Below are 16,353 nucleotides of genomic sequence, written 5' to 3'. Positions count from 1 at the left end.
TGTTCACTACCAGATAAGAACAAATTCTCTCTGCAGGGGCACTTATCCCAGTTGCTTAATGGCAGAAAGAATTGCAATTCTCACTCAAGACACATACTGAGGCACACATCATGTCATCTGTACTCTGCTGAAATGCTATCTGAGTCCTCATGAAGAGGATAGAGTTTTAACTCAAGCCATTCTGGAAGATTTACTTTGAAACTTGAATAAGCTTTTTTTTGCCATCTGTTTTCAATAAGGATGGATTTTTATTTTTTTTCCACTGTCATAAATACAGAAAACAACTTCCAAAAGCAATCTGGCAGTGCAGCAGTTGCACAAGTCCACAGAGTCCATGTCTCCCACAGCTTGAGAGCCAGGTTTATGGCAGGAGTCACTTTCACCACCCAGTCACATCTGTCTGGGCTGTGGGTGGACACTCTCTGGTGCTGGCTTTGCATTGGTGCTGTTTAGGTCAGGTCAGGGCTTTCCTCCTGCTGAATCTGTTGCAGAGGAAGTGACTGGCTGGTCACAGGAACACCTTAAATCACAACATCTGGACACAGCTGCAATGCTGCTGCCCCACGACCTCAAGGGAGAGAAGCAGGCAGAGAGAGAGAGGAACAGGAAACAGCATTAAAAAGTCTGAATTCCACATAAACACCAAACACTTTCTTACCTCCTCATGCCCAGTTCAGACTGTGTCAGCATTTCAGGAGTTTGCCTGAAAAACACTCTGTTTAGGTTTCTTTGTGAGTGATCCTTAACCATTTTTATCCTGAAGTCCAGGTTAGTGTAATGTGGAGACACTATCAGAGAAAATTGGAGAAAAAATAAAGTCCTCATCCAAATGGCACATACTCCAAAGAGATTTTTCTGCATTTTTCACAGGGGATCAGGATATTGCTCTTCTCAGGGCAAAATTAACCACCTTACTAAACCCCCTTATCCATTACTGAAACTCTATCTAGGAGCTTAAGTGATATGGCTTTGTGCATGTGCTCTGCCATCCTCTGGCTGTTCCATACCCAGTTTTATTGGTTGCAATTTTGGTAGGGAAAAGAATATTAAGAAAAATGTGGTAAAAAAGGTTAAGAAACATGAAGGTGGAAGTAAAGACAGAATGTATTTTAATAAATGAAATACTAACGAAGATTGCTATTTTAAGCAATATATGCACAAAAATAGAAAATGTCAGAGACTACATCTACAGAGATCATAGAATCATAGAAGAGTTTGTGCTGGAAGGGACCTTGAAAGATCATCTAGTGCAACTCCACCTACCATAGGCAGGGACATCTTCCACTTGATCAGGTTGCTCAAAGTCCCATCCAGCCTGGCCTTGGAATGCTTCCAGGGGTGAGGCAGATACCAGAATGGTTCCAAGGTGACTTTTGTTTTCACTGCCAGAATGTCAGGAGAATTGTACAACCTTGTGGCTAGGCTCAAGTCCTTGCTGTGGGTACAGGATCCACGGGAGAGAATCAGAGTCACATTCCTCCCCCTGCTCACTCCCCCAGGATTTCCTGCAATCTGCTACCAAACCAGAAGGACAGTGCTGATGTTCCTCTGAAATGGCTGCAAGTTCCTCCAGCTTTTAGAAATGCACTTTGGATTTGACAAGAAAAACTTTTTTTTTTCTGCAGGCAGTGAACAGAAGTGGCTGATGACAGTCCAGCTGTTTAGCTGAATTAAAACCATTTTAATCGCACTAAGCATTAACCCTTTGCAGAGTATGTGCTACCTCTCTGCTGGTTGGACAAAGTTCAGCCGACATTTTTGCCGCTTCTGTATACACAAAGACCTGTGCTGCTTATAAGCATGCATGCTGATAACCATGCTTTGTATGAGGAGAGAGTATATCGGCAAGTAAATGGGATTAGCTTGTGTCACTCATTGGTAGCTCTTGACCAAGACTACACATGACCATAGTCACCTGTTCTGGACCAGCTGGTGTCTAGTTGAGGCTTGGGATGCACTCCCTTTTCGTTGGTCCTAAACAGTTGCCTGCAAAGAAGGTTTTTTCTCTAATTTGAAAAAGCTCCTCCTTGTTCCTGAATCCACTGCTTCCACTTCCATATTCTCTATGCAAAGAATAGACTAAAGCTCCACAACATATTTGTCCATCCCCCCCCCCCCCCCGATAGATACCTCTGACAGAGGAGTTACTGAGTTAAGCCAGAGGAAAACCTGGACTCCTCCCTCTCCATCTCTTTTGAGTTGACAGCTATTGCTGTGATTTACCTGCAGCTTCTCCAGGGCTCTTCCCCATGGGGAAAGAGAGACCAGACAGGTAGCTGGTGGCCGGTCCCAATCCCGTCCTCTGCCTCAGGCAAAGGGATGGGGCTTTGGGCACCTGTTGATACTCAGGGCACGGGGCAGTTTTTGTCTTCAGTTTGTGGGGCAGGAGATGTGACCTGCATGGAAAATGATGACATGGAGGACAAGGAAATGGCTTGCTGTAGACATAGGAAGTTTAGCAAAAGGGGTGACAGGACCTTGGGACTCAGCAGCATTTTGTCTGCTTCCCTGTGACACATGGAGGTGAACAGGCATTGCCCAGGATGGGCTGCAGCAGGACTGCAAGCACATCAGTCGTTGGTTGAGCTTGCTCCTACATCCTCTCCCTGCCAGACAGGACTCTGGGTAACCTGGAGCAAGGAAAGAGCACAGAGGAAGCCAGTGGGGTTTTGAAGACCATACCACAGGCAAAATGGGGCAGGAAAGGAGGCAGAGGCAAGAAACTTGCCAGGTCCATCTGCAGCGCAGATGTCTCGGAGCAGAGGGGCATGGGGGAGGCCCTGCTATCACCTCACTTCCAGTGAGTTGAGCTTTGCCAGATCACTAACCACCAGCTTACACATCTTTATGCATGTCAGAGAAAACACATTCTTCTATTTTTGTCTGCCCCCATGCTCCCAGAGAGTCCAGAGGGTCCACAGGACTAGGGTGGGGGGCATGGTACAAGGCAACACTGGAGGGCTCTGCTTCTCGTGGGCCCTGTCCCTGTCCCTCCTCGTTCTCCCAGCTCTGCAGCAGCAAGCAGCTGTGGGCTTTCCCTTACCCTGGGGCCCACAGCTCCCCATCAAAGGCTAATGCAAAGAGAAGAGGATGTAGAGAGGTGAGGTGGAGGAGAGGGCAGGCTGGAGCTGCTCCTGTTAGCCTGCACCTTCTGCCACAGGGCAGGCGCACCACTTCACCTTGAACCATCTTCAGTGTCCACGACACACAACTAATTGCTGTGCCTGTGTGTTGCTCAGTGGGAGGACACCCCCAGGGAGAATCGTGGCTGCAAGCCCAGCCACCAGCTTACATCATTTGCTTAGTGCGGTGGTGATGTTTTCTGGAAAAGAATTGCTGTCCCCTCTCGCTAGCTGAGGTGTGCGTTTCCAGAAAACATATGACAAGAGTTGTTCAGGACAGCTGTCCTCAGCTGCTCCCACTGCAGCAGGGCTGGCGGTCAGCCAGGGCTCACAGCATGAGGTGGGTGGCATTGGCATGTCCCCATCACTGCCCCATCACTGCCCAGGCAGCTGGTCTGCAAACCTGTTTCCCCTGGCTTCCCATGGGCTTCCATGGGAACCAGGTTCTAAAGCAGGACCAACTAGCTCTGTTACTCCATCCTGAGGAACTGCAGATTTCATATCTGACATTGCGTGCAGCCTTCACGCTGGAAAGAGTAACCCTTAAAGCAGGAGGCAATCCTTAATTAGGGCTACAGGAAATCGGGTGCAGAACTCCTTAATGAAATAAGTCTCCATGTACTCACTGTGGTAATTAAAGGAATGGAAAAAGAAATGCCAGTAACTCTCCGTAAAGAAAGATGTGAGGAAAAGCCTGCCCTTTTAAAACCCTCCCTTTGTGCAATTTTCCATAGTAATATGAACATTAAAACATAAAGCCTATTGCACCGATATCAATGCAGAAAAAGCAAAGTCAGTGCCATAATGTACTTGAGTACACAGTGGCCCATTCCCAAGGACACAGCTGCTCAGTCAAGGAATACTTTTTTAAGAAACACATAAGAAAAAAATGACCATGTAAACTAATATCTGGTGAGAATACAGCTTCTGAATCTCTGTGTTGTAAATATTAATCTAATTTGAATAGCTACTTTATACCTACAAGCATTCTTAACTGACATAAGTTTGCAAAATGTAAGCACCTTGTTTTAAAAAAAATAATTCTGCAGATCCACTGTTTTGTGCTGGGTTCTGCAAAGTCCTGTGCTGACATCAAGTGGTGACATATTTTTCATGCTGGAGGGAGCCAGATCTGCCATACTATGTATGCACGGGGCGATATTCGTTATCACGGGAAGGTAAAGGCAAGTAGTCACAGGCCAGAGAGGGACTACAGCAGCAGCCCCACTGCCAGGTGCTCTTGTGGGGATGGACAGCCAGGGGAGTAAGGAAAAGCAACGCAGCCACCACCGTGCAAGGCGAGGAGGGCGAGGTGAGCCTCCCCAGCAGCTTCTGGGCGCACGAGGTGCTGGCTAAGCACCCCACCCCACACACACCAGATATGACCACTGCCAACAGCCCCCCTTTCTCTGGCCAAGAAACCCCTGTCTGGAACAGGTATAATGGGGATTGATGGCCTCAGGGGACTGAGGAGAGCACAGAGAGCTCATTTACTTAAGGAATCTCGACACACAGTTAACTAAAGAGGATGGGAGGCTATATTAACTAGTTCTACAGAAATATTAAGGAGGAGAAAATATAAATATGTAAGGTTATTAACCGGCTGTGAATAAAATCAAACTTGTTATTAGAAGGGTTTTAACTCCAAGTGAACTTCTGGAACATCCCTGCAGAGACTGGGCCCGAAAACCCTCCCACAATGCAGTTTTAATGCGACGGTTAATTATTTGCTGAAGGCATTAGGGTCCATGATGTGAGCTGTAACATCAGACCTGGGTTGGCAGGGCCTGGCCTTAGTGAGGCATGTGGTCTACTTCACTAACCTGCCTTGGTACTCACTGAAGCTTGTTTTAAAAGCTGCAGTTGATGGGAAATGAATTTTTACTTGAGATTTACCCATGAATGCTCAGATCAATTATACTTTGTTAAAAGAACTGCATGCTCAAATGATAGTTTGGGTATTTATGACATGAAAACTCAGAACGGTCTCTAAGTTTCTAACTCAGATAAAACCCCCCTTTTTTGCTCTTACTGGTTGTTGCTCTGACTGTAGAAATGGTTTCCTGTTCCTCCCAGGAACCTGCCTGCTCTGGGAGCCAAAAAAAATCCCTGCAGCACCATTGCCATTGCACATCAATGGGTTTATCCTTCTTCTTGTCCTGGGCCAGGCAGGAGGGCTGCCCCAGCTGCTTGGTGCATGGCACAGCATCCCGGGGCGGCGCTCTGGTCCCCTCCGTACTTACACCTCCTTTCACAGACTCTGTGTGTCTGTGAGTGTCCATGTGTCTGTGTGTGACCAGGATCCTGAGGTCAGGAAGAGTTTTCCATGTTCTCCTTCATGTCTGGGCAATATAAACCTAACAGTGAAAAAGAAGAATGCTGTTATCTGTTCACATACATCCCTGTGGGGGAAATCCCATGCTTGGTTTCTTGGTTGCTTCAAAAGCTGATGGGATTTGACCAACGCAGCTAAGCCTTGGCAAATGTTTTGTGGGGACAGTGTATGAAAATGCCACACCACAAAACTGATCCCCGTAGTCACCGTCCAGATTGTGCTTTGATATGGTATAAAGAAATGTTCGTACTGTTCATCTCGGGTTTTGTTACAGTAAGTGAAGCCTGGAGGGTGGGAGGAATACCCAAATCTTGGTGCAGCAATCAGCAGAGCGGGCAAACCTGCAAACCTTCAGCCAGTGCACTAAGAGAAGGGTCACTATTGCACCACTAAGCAGTAGATTTTTTTGAGGTCTTTTTTCATCTGTTGACATTGGGGCTTTGCCCTTAGAGGTTTTGTTTTCTCATGAGCAGCTGGACTTTAATCTTCAACATCTCTCATGTAGCCATTTCCTCCAAGAGCTGCAGGAATGCAGGCAGGCTACCACTAGGCTCGGAGGGTAACAATGACCAGGTGCTTTTGGACAATATTGTTTCTTCTCTCTGCCCTTTTCCTTCAGACAGAGCAAACAGGTATGGCCATTGTTTTGTTGTGGCTTTAATTCTCATTTGTACTACTGCTCCTCTAAAACCACCAGCAATTTTTTACCTTGTACTGTGTTTACTTTGTAGCATAGAGTGACATCACTGAAAACTGTCCCTTATTTTCCTTACATTTCTCCTTTTTATTTCCTATAGTTAAGTAAAAACCGCAGTAAGTTGCTGAGGCAATGTAATTTTGAAGTACCATCATTTACAGCGGGGTAATATTTTGTCTTTTATATAATTCTTAAAGAGTGACCCAGATATTAAAGAAAAATTTGTTTTATATTCCTAGTTGCTGATGAAATAAAAATAAGAGTCCTATGAAAGAAGCTGAGATGCATGCTTCTTATAGCTTGAAGAAATTTATGTTTCTGTATTAATCCTCCATGGCTTGTCAAAAATAAGAGCAGCTGGGCAAGGACAAAAAAGATGGTGACTGCTTAAGAAGGCCAAAAAGGCCCTGGCAGCCATAGAAGTGCACTGCCAGTCATGCTGGATGCATCGGAACCACCACACAGCAGAAATGTGCACTGTGGTGTCAGACAACACTTTAAAATGCAAAACACAGTCATGAAGATTTTTCTTTTTTCTTTTTTAATATCACATGCAGTTTATCAGATATCCTTCAAAAAGCATAACTAAGGATTTGTATGCAGTTTCAAAATCATTTTGTTATTGCTGTCACTTTTGACCTTTGTGCCTAGCGGTGCTGAGCCCCAAACACTGTATAAAACACAAAAAACCCCCAGTCCTTGCCTCAATGGGTTTACTTTCCAAGCACAGCAGAACTGACAAACACACACTGACACACACAGCCAGATACCATTTAATGTCAAAGGCAACTGTCTCCAGCATGACACCAGCCTTCTGACTGGCAGGTGGTTTTTGTTGTGGCCGTTACTGGCAAAGAAGAGTTTTAAGGTCTGATAACTCTCATGTCTTTGATCTCTCTTCCTCTTTACTCAAATCAAAAAGATGATGGTGTCTTCCACATAAGGATGGTATATGATATAGCTCTCTTAACTTAGAGAATTGCTGAGGGGTAGCTTTGGTGTATTCTCCTTAAGAGAGATTTGATCGAGATCACGTCATGGTTTTGCCTCTCAGCAAAAAAGTCCCTGTGAACTAAGACTGAAAGCCATCAGTTTGGACCCATCATCATAAATGAATACAGATCATTTCCAGTTCTACTGATGAGTCTGAAAGCCCCATGCAGTCTTATAAAATAGCCCCTATCTTTATGACAACACTTTTCCCCTTTCCGTGGCTGTACCACAGCAACGTTGCCCTGTGTGTCTGGTGCAGGAAAAAAATGTGTAGGGAAGGGCTTCAAATTCTCCCTGGTTGGGATCAAGTCAGGCACTCCCCAAAACTGAAAGGTCATGACTTCTCGGCTGAGTTTGGGCTAAGAAAGTAGGGCTCTTTCCATAGGTAAGTTTACTGTGGCTGAAACCCTGAATCAGCCAAAAGGTTTTCTCTTTTAAAAAAGGAGGTAAAAGTATATAAGCAAATGAATCTAAGTACTTAAATTAGCATTTTGTCATACAACATTCCAGTGTTTATATCAGCTGATGACGCAAACAATGTTATCAAGAGACAGCGGCGTGCCAGCTCCCTACTTTTGGAGGAGGTCCTCCAAGGCAGTTTGGAAAGGGAATGCCTTGAAGAGAGATGTACACAGGAAGAAGCAAGAGAAGTATTTGAAAATGATGACATGCTCGTAAGTATTTTATTTGCCTGTGTGCAAAATAAAAATTACTATCTTGGTCCTTTGCTATCAAATACAGCTCCACAGCCTTCTTAATTTGCTTGAGTCTCTCTCCATGTGAAATCTTTGCAATTTCCACCTCAGCAGGTAGAAAACAGGTGTCTTCAGTGGTGGAAATGGAAATGCAGAGGCCAGCTCTGACACTTTTAAAGTCCCATCCCGAAAATGATCTGTCCTGTGCCTTATATTGCAAAAGTATATGGCTGTTGTCCCATCCTGACCACACACAGAGATACAGCTTCAGCATCCCTTAGGAACCAGGAGGGGCAAGGCGGTGTTGGGATGAAGGAAAGCAATGCACCAGCGAGTAGTGGGACCTATAGCAAGAGGCTCACTTGATCAGCAGCTGCATATCCCCTTGTACAAGAGGCCCTCCTGACACCTACAGCCGGGTGCCGTGCTCTTTAAGGGGAATCTGGCTGAAGACTGCGTTTGCAGGGAAAGCAGAGGAAACAGCTGGCAGGCTGCTGGTGGACAGTCCAGGTGCTTTGGGGAAAGTTGATGGAGGGGAAGTACAGGGAGTGGGGAGAGGGGTCCCTATGGGGAAGGCAGCGGCAGAGCTTGGCTGTGTGTACCCAGGGAAAAGCAAGGCACATGAAGGTGGTCATTAGCGTTTGTGATCTGCAGCTCCTCTCTCTGCTGTCCCCTCTGCCTCCAGCAGCACCTGCCAGGGGACAGGACAGGATGGGGTCACTTCCTAGGGCGCTGCATGACAGAGGGACAATGGCCAGCCAGTTTTTCCAGGAAGCCATATTGCTAAAGGATTCAGCTGTTTCTCTCTTCTGTGAAAAGTGTTTATTTTCCTTTATAGCTTATTAAGAAACAATAAAATAAGCAGGATGCAAATGCCCTCCCATCTCATTCAAACTTTGCTGGTAGGGCAGAATTTGCAGTCATGCAACTGTGTAAACGTTAAACCATAGTATACATTCTCTAATAAAATGGGTTTTTTTTAATCAAAATATTTATGGAAAAATCACATGAGAATTAAAATCTTCTTTCCCTTTTTTATTTTTTCCAGAAAATGTTTTGGGATGTCTACTATGGTAAGCTGGCCTCTTGATTTCTCTCCTTCATAGAGGTGTCACACTGTGAGCGCTGTAATTCAGTCCAATGCTGGTTTTCTGAGAGGCTTTAGCAGTTTATCCTACAAGAAACACCCAGTTGCTTGTAGTAAAGCAGGAGGAAAAGCGTTGATATGAAAGTTCTAAAAAAGTAATAAATAGGAAAAAACATATAAGACTGCAGAGCAAATAAAAATTGAAGGTGAGTAGCTGTTTTCATAGTAAATGGGCTATTTCTTTTCCTGAACTTAAAGCTGTTTTGAAAACAAGCTGGGAGCTGAGAAAGTCTGCTTTGTTGATAACAATAGAGCAGCACATCTTTACCAGCTCCCAAATACAAACCTAACTCTTAAACTTGAGGGAGATTAATAGGTGTTAAAAGCTACTGGGCTGTCTGCAAACTCTCGGTGCTGGCACTCATTCCTTGGCAGCCTTCAAGGCAAAAAATTAATCTGTAAAAGCTGAGGGGCTGATGTAACTAGATGCCTCCTGAATAACGACCCTGGGGCACCAGCTTATGGTGACTACGTCTTATTACCCCCACCTCTTTTCTGCATGCATCATCCTAAATTTTTCTCTTGTTTTTAACTTAGCTTCTATTAATTTCTAATCTTAGGTTCAAACAGTGGATAAAGGGGTGGCAAAAAGAGCGGTTAGTATTACTTTTCTGCAGAAGCCACTAAAACACTGAGTCCATAGAAGAAGCCCATCAGTGATATAAATGTTATGAAGAAGGATGCCAAGTACCTGGTCTTCCATTACTTCTGTGAGGAGTAATTTCTGTCACTGGGTGTTTGTACTAAGCATGTCATGCAGGCTTCCTCTCTAGTCTATGAAGAGAGAAGGGCAACAAGTTGAGAGTGATCCATCCAAGCAAGTGTAGCCACAATCAGGATGCATTATTGGCTTTGGCCTTAGGGGTGGCTTCCTTGCTGTAATTAAAAGCCATTATGTCTTATCTTCTTCCTACACACTAGCAGTGTGTATTTCCTTCTTTGTGATATCCTTTCTAACATTTTGAAGTGTTGCCTCGCATCTCCATGACTTCTTTCTTCCTCACTAAACTACCCCATTTTTGCATCCTGTCTTCCAAAGTCTCATTTTCTAGACTTCTGGCATGTGTGTTGCTCTCCCTCCATAGTCCAGGGTACAGTAAGTAAATCTGCATTGTGAATAAAAGAGGGCTGGGGAGAAAGGCTGAGTGCCCACCTAGCTGCTGGCTCACCCTCTGGCTCTGTTTCATACCGCTCCACCTTGGTCTCTTCAAGGCAAAGCTGATGTGGCATCTTGTTCTAGCATGGATGTACGCAGTCGGGGCACTTGACCTGAGGCCACACTTGTCCCTGACTCCCTTTTATTAACAGTATAAATTTAGCTATTGATAACCTCTCTTTAAACATAATTTTCCAAACAGTTTTGTGCAGTAGTCTGTTTTTCTATCTCACTTAATGACAATGTCATCTGAGACATTTCTATGAAGTTCACTGATTCCCCACTAGGTCACTTATCCTATACTACAATTAGATTTAATTGTTTTGGATTATTTGGTCTTGAAAAATACATGTTGGTTGTTACTAACCACCTTCTTATTTTGTTGGGTGCTTATAGTTTAATCATTCCAGCAGCCTTCCATTAACAGAAATCATGCTGATTTCTCTATAATTCCTTGAATCTTCTCTTTCCTCCTTTAACAAAGCTAGGCACTAGGTTTACTTTTTTCCCAGTCTTATAGAACCTCACCTGATCTCAGATATTTTTTGAGACTTCCTTACCTATATTTGAGAATGCATTTCAGAGGCTTGAAACCATCTAACTTGCTTCAGGCTGTAGGTGCAGCACTTCTCTAGCTCCAGCTACCCATCACTGCTGCTGGAGGTCTTCACTCCTCAATTCTACCTGCTCATCTGTGCTGATGACACACCCCCCCACCACCCTCTTCAACCCTCCCAGGAGACCTAAATTGTGCCAGGGTATGCTGATGGCACCTGACTGCAGGTGGTAACTGCTTTAAGCCAGTACTTTAGTACTACTAAAGCTAAAAGATACACATGTCCATAGTCTGAGTGGATGGTGGTTGTTTTATTTTTCCCCATACCAGACAGAGTTTTCACCTTTTCATCCCTGATATCAATTACAGCAGCCTGCTGACTGAAGTTAACCTCTCTGATGAAGTCTCAAATTTTAGAAATGTTGGAGCGCATGTCCCATGTTGGGCTTTTCTGACTTGCTCCCTGATCACTCATGTCTACAATAAGCAGTTGTTAAATGGAGAACATTTCCAAACTCTTTTGGAGTCTTTCCAGTAGGCAGCTTGAGGGGAAACTGGCAGCTCTGCCTGGTGCTTCACCTGTAGTGAGGACATCCTCTGGTTTCATCAGAAAGGCTAAGCTTGCTAGCATCTGAGCTGCTGGATAATAATTGTACAGATGAGTAAACCCCAGATTTCCTCCTATTTTGATGTTGCTTGCTGTACAATTTTGATGCCAGCTTTTTTTATCCAGTGACAGAAGACCTAAAACACCAGCCTTTCTTTCATCACATTCATAATGAGCTCAGGAACTGTAAGTCAGTGCTTTTCCCTGAAGCAGAGCATCCATCTTCCAGAAGCAAGCTCTACCCCTGGGCACTCCCCAGCCTCCCTGCCAGGAACTATGGGAGTGCCTCTGGAAGCAGAGTCTAAAATAACCCCCGAGGAGCTAAAATTAATCCTGAGGAGCAGTTTGGTGATACATAGCCCATTTCGTTCCAAACTGCTTTTCCCAATTCTTCTCCAAGGGGCTCACATGCCAGGAAGGGGGCTGCAAAGTTCAGGTCAGCAGCAGTGGCGACTTGTCCCTCTCCTGTGGCATTTGTTCAGGTGGCAGGAGGTGTTCTTCAAGCCCTTGCCTGCACAACGGCGTGTGTGAGGACAGCATTCGTGGCTACACCTGCACCTGTGCTGAGGGCTACGAGGGAGAGAACTGTGCTTTTGGTAAGGCATCGCCCCCCTTCTGAGAAGCCCTACCTCTTCCTGTCATAGCAGCTCTCCCATTACAGACAGCTATCATATTTTAGGTTAAAGCACACAGTTCTTGGCAGAGCAGGGGCGATGTGTGCTACCTGTCTACTGAAACGTTATGGCATCCTGAGGTTACGCAGGCTGCCTCTTCTACCTGAGCTTCCCTTCTCTGGGGGCGCAGCAAAAGGGCTGCAGCAAGTTCCCCTCCCGAGTGGGCTCCAAAGGCAGCCCTGCCACTGCCATCTGCACTCCCCAGCTGATTGTCCTGAAGAACCAGGGCTGTGCTGCCACTGGGGTGGCTTCCCAGCCACCTCCGAGGCCACACAAAGCCACAAGACAGTCCCTCAGGACAGAGCAGCTCCAGAAAACAAACTATTTTCAGTGGAAGTGTAAAAGGCATAAAGCAAAGCAGCCGCTTTCTGACATGGTAAACAGCCTGGCTGGGTCTTACATTTTTAGATCTGCCAGGTTCTACTTTCCAGGCCTTACGTCAGTATTTCTGCTGGCTCAGAGGTCCCCTGGGTGGGAGACGCCCTAGCTGCTGCAAGGCAGGGTCATTTTCTGTATAAGGGGTGTGACTGTGACCAGCTCCTGGGGAGCACAGAAGGTGACAAGGCTTGAACCAGTGCTGGGAACTGGATCTGCCTGAGCCTTACAGAGTCAGGTTAGGTGAGGATTTTTGCTGCTTCTCCACCGGTGAGCTAGATGCACCATAAAATGGCTGATACTCCTGGTGCTTTGCACTGAAGTGTTTGCTCAGCTATGGAAAGGTGACGGACTATGTTTCAAAGATGACTAATAATCGTTTTCTTTTTTTCTTATCTTGGGCAGCTGTTAATTTCCTTAGTACAAGTGTAAGAAATAAGAATGATACATTTGTTTTTGCTGAAAACCAGAAAGCTTTAGCTTTCTTCCTCAAACAGCACCTGCCTTCCTAACATGTGCAACAGTCCCCCCAGATACAGATACTTAGTGTTTTGTTTAAGAGGAGAAAAAAACCCCATGGCATCCTTTCATGGGTTCATATGGAAGTCCTTGTTTGACCCTTGGCTAACGTTCCCCAAAACTCAGAGCTACACAAGGTGCAGGGAGGTGCTGCATGAGCACAGTTTGCAATGAGTGTGGATGCTGCAGAGATTCAGCTGTCTCCAGTTTCTGCTTAACAAGGGGAAAAACAACGTGGTGGAAATACTACCAAGCCAGAGTCCCTACCAACCTCCACACAAAGCGAGTAAAAATAAAATGCTTAGTAAAGACGACTCTTTATGCAAGAATACTCCAGCTGAACTACTCCAATGCTTTTCCTCCACTTGTTCTGTTTAGCTAAAAATGAATGTCACCACCATGCAAAGGAAGGATGTCACCACTTCTGCTACCCAGGAACTAATTCCTACCGTTGTTCCTGTGCTGATGGCTATGAGCTCGGGAAGGACAAAAAACAGTGCATCGCGTTAGGTAGGTGTGAGCGTGGAAGTCCAGGGGGCACATGTTCAGTGCTGGGGTGGGCAGGCCACCATCTGATATCCAGATGCCATCAGCCTGCATGGAGACTCAAGCCATAGGAATATTACTGACCTTCCAAGATGGGCAGAAAAAGGAGGAATCTAGGGACCATGACCCAAGATGCCAGAGTAGTGATAATCTGAACATTTAAACACAGGTCTGCAGAGAGGACTTGCATTATCCTACACATCACTCGCTGGGCCAGGTTTTCCACTCCTATGCTCAGCAAAGAGTAATGCTGCTGAAGACCTGTTTGGTAATGAGATTGAATTGATTCTGGTCAGGCACCTGATGGTCCGATAAATGAAGGCAACATTTGTTGCCATATTACTTAGTTTGAAGCAGTAGCCCTCTTCATTTTTTCAATCTCATCCCCTTATAAACTAGATCTACTAAAAACACACTAGCATACCTAGGCTATAGACCTTGTCTATACTACAAGTTGAGCTGTGGACCCATGCTTTTGGTGATGAAGGCTTGATGTCCATACTCAGTGCACATCAGGTGGGCTTTACTTCAGATTAGCTCTAGTTCGGCCCTGTGGACTAAGCACCCATTAGCTATGAGAGCACGTCGTGCGTGCTCCTGGAGAATGTCTTCTGGTTTAGCTTCTCCTGAACAGAATCCAGTCTGTGTGACCCAAGACCATGCCACAAGGTGAACAGTGTCATAAATGCAGATAGCCGAGGGATCCACTGGAAAAGCACACATGCTGTTTGAACTAGAACAGAAAGGCATGCACATCCCCAGAGTAACAGCTTTAATGAGCAAAACCCACCATTTACCTTGTCCAGATTGGGCCACAGCTATCAGGTATTTGGTGCAATTCGGATACAGGATACAAGGATGAGGAAGGAAGCTATGCTGACGGTTGTCTGGAGGGGAAGCCTCATTTCATTAGTTACAGACACAATGAAATCTGGTCACCACAAGCCTAATGCAATGACCTGAAATGTTCAGCGCCGTCGTTAAGCTTTCAGAGTACACATGCCAAGCAAATCATTTCAGTTTTGACCAGCTGAGAAATTGTCCTTCTCTTTTTCCTTGGTGCAAAAACAAAACCCCAAAGTCAAGGTGGAAGTAATTAGGTATTTGCAGGTATTAGCTGTCTTGAAATGATACAGCATGAGGTTTTGATTTTTTTTAATTCATTTGCTAGATCAATGTGCATGTGGCAGACTTCAAGACAGTGATAATCTGATAAGTGATACCAGGAAGAAACGTGATGAGCGATTTCCTTGGCAGGTATTTCTAGCAATTCATGAAACCCATCACTCAACCTCACATGGACAGTGATCTTTGTCTTCTTTTTGCATTTTCTTAGGTCCTGCTGCTAAACTCAGAAGGGAAGGGCTTCTGTGGAGGAGTGCTGCTAAAAAGTAACTTTGTATTGGCTACAGCAGAGTGCGCCCTCCTGCACAGCCATTTTGAAATCAGAGTTGGTGCTGGTAGGTGATCACATCTTCTCGTTACAGCACATTTTAGCATTGACAAGCTAATTTTTAAAAAAGCTTACTAAAATTTTTGCTGCATAAAAATATTGTTAAAGGAAACAAATCTGCTGTCATCTCATTTAAGCATCTAAGTATTTCAGGCTAGTACTACAGCTACTCTATACCCCCCTACAAGCCAAGTGGGGAGACAACTGCCTCTTGAATGCAATTCAGAACTCAGCACCTAGGGATAAGCTAAGCCAGGTGGATTTAGAAGTGGCTTTTGTTTCATGCCAGAATTCACTTCTCTCGTTTCGCTCTGAAATGATGCATGCTTCTACACAGCATTAAAAGTCTGTCAATATATCATTCCTAGTTTACTGCAGCGATTACAGGAAGAGCGCCTTTAGTTTCTCTCCTGCACATATTTGTCAGCATGACTAGGCAGATGTCAGTTTGCATACAGTTTTCAGGTCTCTGGTAAATTATTCCTAAGAGCAGTGAAATGTCATTGCTTCACAGGACCTAACGGAACAAGCGGAACTGAGAAGATAATGCAAGTTAGTGAGAAGCACATACACATTCGGTATGATGAAGACACTGGTGAGAATAACATTGCGCTACTACAACTCCAAGAACATGTTGAGTGCAACAACCACCAGCTTCCTGTATGCATCCCTGAAAGAGACTTTGCAGAACACATTTTAATTCCAAAACTGGCTGGTACAGTCAGTGGCTGGAGAATGGAAGGTGATGAACTTCAAAGTGAGGAGTTGCAGGTTTCATACCTTCCTGCTGAGGACTGCAAACAAATACTCAACATAAGCCTCACAAACAGGCAGTTTTGTGGACACCTTCAGGAGGCTGTAGACAAACAACTGGCCGGAGGAAGCTTTTTAGCTACTGAGTATAAGGGCACTTGGTTTCTGACTGGGATTCTGGGATCTTGGCCACTAGAAGACACTGACTGGGAAACACTTCTATTCACTAACACCGCGAGGTATATGATATGGTTTAAACAAAAAATGAAATAAGACACAAACACAACCAAGCCTCCAGCACCAAAACCCTACCCATCACTGCAAGGAAACATCTGGATGCAGGCAGTACACCCATTTGACTCTGTTGCAACTTCCATTGCTGCAAATTGTGATAATGTAACTCAAATTCATAAAAAGCCCGTTTGTCTTTCCTTCTGCTGACAATTCAGTGAAAGTCATGATGCAGTAAATCTCGTTATTTTACTAAAAACTGACTGAACTTTTAAGTTTCCTAGAACTGTTCATCCTAAAACTCAAGCTGTTTTTCTGGGATTTTAAATGTTGCTAGAAGAAAATGAGTCTTTTTAATTTTTGTTACCCTGAGGGTTTGATTCAACAAATTCATATTCTTATTTCAGCATCCATACCAGTAAAACTTACGAAAACCAGAGGAACTTGTCCAAGCCTTTAAATGCCTGTGTTGATCTAGGACTTGACACTCTCAT

The 16,353-nt window shown here is 44.8% G+C and overlaps 1 protein-coding gene across 1 annotated transcript; it reads left to right on the top strand.

Moving 5' to 3' along the window:
* Positions 1 to 5,922: 5,922 nt before the first annotated feature.
* Positions 5,923 to 16,021, top strand: PROZ (protein Z, vitamin K dependent plasma glycoprotein). Its single transcript, XM_074910001.1, is given in 9 exon segments — positions 5,923 to 5,994; positions 5,996 to 6,089; positions 7,658 to 7,821; positions 8,891 to 8,915; positions 11,791 to 11,904; positions 13,255 to 13,386; positions 14,594 to 14,679; positions 14,759 to 14,882; positions 15,390 to 16,021. Coding segments are annotated over 9 exon segments (1,323 nt in total). The 3' UTR covers positions 15,902 to 16,021.
* The last annotated feature ends 332 nt before the right edge of the window (positions 16,022 to 16,353 follow it).

This window comes from Athene noctua, chromosome 1 (genome assembly GCF_965140245.1).
Source record: "Athene noctua chromosome 1, bAthNoc1.hap1.1, whole genome shotgun sequence".
NCBI lineage: Eukaryota > Metazoa > Chordata > Aves > Strigiformes > Strigidae > Athene > Athene noctua.
Note: the sequence above shows the minus strand (reverse complement) of the source record. Positions and strands in the feature narration are given on the sequence as shown.